This window comes from Triticum urartu, chromosome 3 (genome assembly GCF_003073215.2).
Source record: "Triticum urartu cultivar G1812 chromosome 3, Tu2.1, whole genome shotgun sequence".
NCBI lineage: Eukaryota > Viridiplantae > Streptophyta > Magnoliopsida > Poales > Poaceae > Triticum > Triticum urartu.
Window position 1 is genome coordinate 384,684,587 of NC_053024.1, and position 7,421 is coordinate 384,692,007.

The 7,421-nt window shown below is 47.1% G+C and overlaps 1 protein-coding gene across 1 annotated transcript; it reads left to right on the top strand.

Annotated features, from left to right (window-relative positions):
* Positions 1 to 875: 875 nt before the first annotated feature.
* LOC125546834 (ethylene-responsive transcription factor ERF010-like) lies at positions 876 to 1,469 on the top strand (the record flags this gene model as incomplete). Its single annotated transcript, XM_048710951.1, has 1 exon — positions 876 to 1,469. A coding segment is annotated over one exon (594 nt), but the record flags the coding sequence as incomplete, so codon positions are not given.
* Between the last annotated feature and the right edge of the window lie 5,952 nt (positions 1,470 to 7,421).

Here is a 7,421-nt window from a genome sequence, read left to right on the forward strand (position 1 = left end):
CCATCGTCGTCGTACACGGAGCCTTTTCCCCGGCATCGTCTTCCACGGTCTCAGATCTGCTTCCCGGAAGCCGATGCCAAGCGTAGAAGTACCACTGTCGTGGACAATGAACTGATTCCCGTTGCCGACCATGACTCACAGAGGCCGCCGTGACCATCATTAACCTCCTCGATTGGTAATGTGTGTATTGAATCACTTACTAGTACATGTGCAGTTCCAATTTTGTTCATACCTACCCTTCAAATTTCCTGGGTGCTATTGTTCCCATAAAAGTAATTGGTTATAGCCTCCATTGTCCAACAGAATATCAACTTGTAATTGTGTGTCGCTCCTATATCGCGCTGTGCTTGGGTAGGTTTTTCATCTGCAACCAGTAGTGTGGCAAATGATGGAAAGGTTTTTAGAACTAGCAAGATGCCCATGCGTTGCACGCATCAAGATGCATTTTTATGAGTAGTTTATCTTGTGGGAGAAAAGGATGAATGAGGGAAGGCCTTATTTGCAAATCTGGAGAGGGGTATGGGTATCTTTTTGCAAAATTCCCATTTGTTTCCTTCCTATCTGTCAGATATAAATCGGACGGCCTATATTGCAAGAAAAAAAAGTATAGAGAAAAAAAAGTAGACAGTAAAGGAAGTAGAGATAAATATTAAATATAAATTATAAAATAAATATAACAGCAGAGAAGAGAGTAGAGATAGCAGAGACGTCGGGAAAGGATCGCGCGCGCGCGGGAAAAAGCAGCCGGGCGTGCGCTAGTTTTGGCGCGCGGCGTCCGGTGCGCTTTATAAAATCCAATGCCCTCCCAGCGCTCTGTGCCTTGCCACCGCTCTCTCCCCGCTCTGTGCCTCGCCACCGCTCTCTCCCCGCTCTTTTTCGCCTCGCCGCCGCCGCGTCGCCGAGAAACTTGGGGATACCGCGGCGTCCGCGCGCGCCCCTCTGGCGGCTTCTCCGCCGAGATCCGATTCCGCAGGATGCGCCTCGGCCTCAGCAATTTCGACACCGCCAACGAGGCCGCCCGTGCGTACGACGCGGCGGTGTGGCGCCTCCGGTGGCCTCATAGAACATTGAACTTCCCCAACATGCCGACGCGGGAGCGGGCGCAGGAGCTCGCGCCTCTGCCGCGGCTTAGCACCAACGAGGATCGTCGCGACAACCGGAGGCGGGAGCACCGTCTCGGCATTGCCGAGATTGACGAGGAAGCCATGGCGCTGTGGCGCCAACACTTCCCGCATGACATCATCAACGAGCGTGAGTTCTACGTGCAAAGGAGGGCGGAGAGGGATAAGAGGAGGGCGGAGCGAGCCGCCTATCGCGAGGACAAGCGTAGGCGAAAAGCAGATGCTCAATTCAACATGAGGCTAGAAGCAGTGTCGCCCTGGGAATCCGACGACGATCGGTATCTTCACACCTACAGTCAGACGTCAGAGGAGGACATTACCGAGGAGGAGTCGGACGACGTGGAGTAGTTGAATTATCTTTTTTTATCTATCTATGCTGAGAACTATCCTCTACTCTCTAGTATCTCCTTCTCGATCTCAGCACTATAAACGCTTTTTAAAGCGCCATGCATTGCGATTCTGTTGGAGATGCTCTAACATGGCAGACGAGTGCTTTAATGTTTCCCACAAGATGCGCGAGTATTACTAGTAGTATATTTTTCTTGCCATGTTGAGATTTTAAAACCACGAGTGCGAACATGCAGAGGAGCAATGAAGACCAAACACGGGATATTCGGGACATCTTCAAGGAGCGTGGCAAGTTAAAGAGGAGTTGCACCGAACCTGTAAAATGAGCTTTGGTAAGTAACACCCTTTCAATTACTTTCGTGTAGCCTCGTGTTCTTTGATGTGTATATGTTGTAGTTTCTGTTTCTCTTAAGCGTGGTGTTCTTCGATGTGTAATAAGAAGAGTCTTAATCGTCCTAATGCTTTCGTTTTGAGCTTGATGTAGGAAGTTGGTGTTCTCACCTTGTAGTCTGTTTTTATTTTTTTTCCTTTTGAATTCACTTCTCTGAGTTCTGGTTATCTGGCTTCTACTAAATGGATCTAGGTTGCTCTGAGTATTGATCTAAAAAAGAAGTAACTTCATGTCAGGATGCAGTTCCTACGAGGAGGGAAGTATGGTCAACCTCGAGATCATGTTTCCAAAATGAGGCTGGATTACACACAAGGTGCCAGTTCCCTAATGATGCTGGATTAGACACAAGGTGCAAATTCCCAGATGATGCTGGATTACACACAAGCAAGGTGGAGTCATCAGTTGTTCGTGTCCTCATGGCATTAGTAAAGGCTGAAAGAAAGCGTGCAGCAGCTCTTGAGAATGTAGCTGAGTTCTTGAAGAAGCGAAAAGAGCAATCAGATGCTCTCTTCACCCAAGCCAAAGAAGAGATGGAAGAAGCCAGAAATAAGCTAGCAGAGGCAGAGCGGGCTAGGCGTCTCCTGCTATCTAAAATTGTTGTCAATACAAAATTTCCTTCATAATAGCTAGGTTCAAATGTTTATCCAGTCAGCATGCTTGTTATGATGTCCATGCATCTACTGATGTGGCACAAAATGTTTTTTTTCGGGCCATGTAATAACAGCAATTACTTTCCAAACAATAACAGACGAAGCATTGGACATGGTATAGTTCACGCGCAAGCCCGACATTCCAAGTTCAATTTCCACATCAAACTCATGTTCATAGATATCTGCACATTCATACATAATGTCCACAATCATGATTCACTTCAAAGCCAAAAAAATGTGAGGAGAGTTATAAATAAAGAAAATCCTCTACTAGTTCCTGCTACCAGTGCGAGCACAACAAGTCAAGACCATGCGTAAATTAATTATATTTTAGTCATTTTTTGTGTTCTAAAATGCCTGCCGGCTCGCGGAAGGACATGTTGCCGGCACACGCGCGGATTCAATGAAGGCAGGCGGGGAAGTCTTAAGCTGGTTGCACGCGGCGAGGAGGCGTGCTCAGCCGGGCCTGCAGCGAGTGCGGCCCTCTTGGCCGGCGCGCCGGTTCAATGCCTGCGCTATGAGAGGTCGCGTCCGTGTCAGAGCAATCACTCCCTCCAGTCCTTTTTTGTTTGGGTATAACAAAATCTCGTTTTCCATTCACATTTTACAAGTAAAATTCTGTCACGACCGATTTTTCGGGTATGAATTTCCAGAAAATGGCCGTTGTGCTCACCAGCCCCAGGATTACTGTTAGCTGATGAGGCACCAACTTGATACAGAAGTTCCAAGCAAAAATACAAAACATGTAGTACAAGACCATTCGGGCCTGTGAGTACAACAATTGGTTTCTAGTGGTCGATGGCGGAAGCGGTTTGTGAGACATCAGTGTCTATGGGACTCCATTTCCCACAGGAACAGCTGACCAGGTCAACTCCTATCTTCGCGAGGCTGCTATCACCGTTGCTTAGTTTCCGGGGCTGTCACCGCAACGCTCCTCTCCATGCAGAAATCTGGCCAAGACAATAGCCAGGGACAAGCCAGTGAGTACTTTGAATGTACTCGCAAACATTATGAGCACTGGGATAATATAATTGATAATCATGCACTGAAAAATTCTATGATCACATCGTCAGTCATAAATAAATCATCTTTTATGCATGCAAGCAGGTTATTTTCATGCAACATGAATAAGCAGTAATGGAGTGGGAATAAAATGCCGCAGTCGGGCGTCTGAGCGACACCACATAAAGGGCTTTAAAAGAAATGCCACAGTCGGGCGTCTGAGCGACACCACATAAAGGGCTTTAAAAGAAATGCCACAGTCGGGCATCTGAGCGACACCACATAAAGGGCTTATAAGAGAAATGCCACAGTCGGGTGTCTGAGCGACACCACATAAAGGGCTTATAAAATAAATAAATAACAAGAAATGCCACAGTCGGGCGTCTCAGCGACACCACATAAAAGGGCTTATAAAATAAATAATCACAATGAATATCCAGGAAGTAGAACCGTCCCAGGGATACTTGATAATACAAATAATGCAACGGGTTAGTCCATCACAAAATAATAATCATGGTCCTCACAAGTAACCAGTCGGTATCCAAGTTTGGTTTAACAATATCTCCTCCGAAGACCGACACTAAGACCAACACTTGACCCATCCCAGACTGTAATCCTTAACCATGGACACGGCTATTCGAATAGGTTTAATCTCTGCAGAGGGTGTACTCTTTACCCACGAGTAACGGATTCCTTTAGTCCATCGGGACTAATTCTGTCTACGGCCTTTTAGTTGAAAACACGCCTAACTTGCAAACACCAGCTTAACTCATCGGTGTCTGGAATCACCCACGACACTTGTTAAGCAAAACTCTAAGTGGGGAGGCTACAACCTCGCGTAGCATGGGATCAAATTTATATCGCGCGCTCTAAGGGGTGGCCTCCCCTCTCGGTCCCAACCGGAAACACCCATGCCCCCGGACCAGGTGGCCTGCCTACCGGCTACAACCGATATCTTCCACCATGGCCTCTCTGTATGATGTGTGCTTGAAAGGGGTTGACGACTTACTGAACCGTACCCTACCTGCGGCAGGGACAAGTGGTAGTACAAAACAAGTATGGGGGTTACTGGAACAAGACTCGATCTACGGTCGACTCAGGAGGTTTATAAATTCCCTGCATGACATGTATAACAAATATATTTCAACCAACAAAATCACCACTCAATATACCTTACCATGCCATACCGGACATAACCGTCCCGACGGGGACCGGCGACAAGCTCACTCCTACCCAAGGCAGAGGCTTTCCCGGATTCCTTTCCGGCATGCATGCAAGGCACATGAGGGTGATTACCATCACAAGTATATTCATTTCCAACAGCAAGGAAATCACTAATATGCCTTCATGCAAATGATCATATCACATGAAATAACAAGTTCTCCGATATAAGGTGGTGTTATAAACGTTTCAACTAACACACCAAAAATATTATTCCAGGGTTCAGAATGCTTGCCTTCATGGTGTGGAAAGGCAGGGTGCAGTCCAAAACTTTTGAAAGCTTTCTCCTCTCTCCAAAAATCCTATTCAAAGTATTTTTGAATCAATATGTAGTTTCAAAAACAGTACCAAAAAGTTGTCTGAATTTTTTTGAAATAAATCTTAAAATAAACTAGACAAAATTTGAGGAAGGTAGGAAAAAGAATCAACTCATTTGGAGTTATAATTAAAAAGTTATAGCCAGTCAAAGATTTGGTCAAAATCTATTTTGAATAAAATAAGAAAAAGAAAGCGGTTCAAACGAGATTACGCTTTCGGGCAGAGAAAACGTACTACGGGTTTTACGCCTCCACTTATCCAGCGTGGACCGCGCGCGAGTCACTGACAGTGGGCCCGCCTGGCCCACTGGTCAGGTTTGACTGGTCTATCCCTCCCTCCTCTTCCTCTGCCCGAACGGAGGCGAGGCAACGACGATTGTCGCCGGCGAACGGCGGCTCTTCGCGGGCATCTGAATGCAGGGATGGATCCGCCACTCCTAGGCGGTCCTCCCGGTGGTTGTAGGGTCGTCGGGGGTGGAGGGAATCGCCGGCGGCGAGCTTCGCGGCGGCCGGTGGCTTCGGGAGTTTTGGGCGTTTGAACTACGGTGGCTCCCGGTCGGGTTTGAGTAGCTGGGCGGCTCCGCAAGTCGAAGTGGAGTCATTTGGTGGCGTTGGACGGACGGGAGGGGCTCTGGTTGCGGTGAATGGAGCTGGGACGCGGCGGCGGCCGAACCGGCCGGAGTTGGGGAAGACGGCTTTTCCCCGACGATTGCTGGCTGAGGGGGTGCCATGGGGGTGGCCTGAGGTCGCCCGAGTGCTCGGACGAGCTCGGGGGCCTCCTTTTATAGCGCGACGAGGTCGGTTCCGCGGCGGTGGATAAGGCTGCCGACGACTGACGTTCTGTAGCTTGCAGGGCAACGTGGCGGGGCTGGGGATGGCGGCAGGAGCTAGCAGATGAGCGGGCACTGCTCCAGGGGCGAGCTGGCGAGCGGGAGAGGCTTGGCGGCGCTGACATGAGCAGGGGCTATCGGGCGGCCGTGGCGGCTAGCTCCTGGCTTGCCGGGGACGTGGCGAGGGCTCTTGGCGTGTTGTTGCGAGAAGGGAGCGAGTGGCGTGGCTCTGCAGAGCGGGCAATGCCAGGGGCGCGATGCGTCGGCTCGGCACGGCACGTGCAAAACGCGTGCTCTGCTCGCGCCCAGAGCATGCATGAAACGTGCTCGACGAAATGCCATGGCATGCTGGGGGTTCCAAACCACAAGAGGGTTAGCAGGGTGGGGCTATAGGCTAGGGAAACACCATTGGACAGGCTGGTTTGGTCAGGGGATCAAGTTCATAGAGCAAACACAAACCCATGTCAAAACTGATCATGCCCATAAGGTGTTTGACAAAATGCTAAGGGCACTTAGGCAGGTCTTGGAGTGGCCAAAAACTCCATATGGTGGTCTCTTTAGATGAATAAGAGGGTGGTGAGGTTAGTTTGTGAAAAGCACAAACTTGTTAGTGCAAGTTTTGCTGAACTTCAATTCTGGACAGGAGATAGATGGCATCATTTCATGAACCAAAAATGACCCAAAGGGTGCATGCTCCTGGACTTAAGGGTTTTGCAGGGAGGACTACAAGCAGGAGAAAGCACAAGGTCATTGGAGCAAAAATAAATAGGGTTGTAGTAGAAATCACAAGGCTGGACCAGAATGAAAATGAGGTTGATCCACTCAAAATTTTCAAATAACAGTACTAGGTTTTTGCATAATGTTGAATCATATGCTACTACCAACATCCCATAATTTTGGTGGAGGCCAGAAAGAAATATTTAAATGGGTTGTAGTGCAAAATTGCACTCTGGACCAGAGAAGGAAAATTGATGCAGAGCTCAAAATATTACATGAATAAAAGATATTTTTGTATAAAAGTGATCTAAAAACATCACATGACATCTCCAAATTTTGGTTAGAATTTTAGGTGAATTTATCAAATGGTTGTAGTTCAATTATGGCCATATAACCTTGGAAAACCATTTTTCAAGAAAATAAAGATCAAGCAATTTAATTAGGTAATTATTTATACTGATAAAAGAAAAGTTTTTCTTGAGAGGTTAAACAAGTCCAATAACATATTTGAAAGGTTTTCCCTTTAGGGAACAACTCAATGATAATAAGAAAGGAAATGTTTCAAAAAAATCAAAAGGGAGTCCAAAAAAATCAAAGTTTTAATTCCTGGCAAAAAATTTAATTTAATAAAACAAGGCCAAAATTTTGGGGTGTCACAAATTCATGGACAAACTTTGACCCAAAGTATGATGGGGACTAGTAAACCAGAATGGAGGTAGTAGTTTTTTTAATCAAAGAAGGGTTTCCCCTTTCCGATTTTCATTACTGAAAACCAGCATCTAAATCTAAACCATAGTATTTGCCCTAGAGCTACCAGGTTCAAC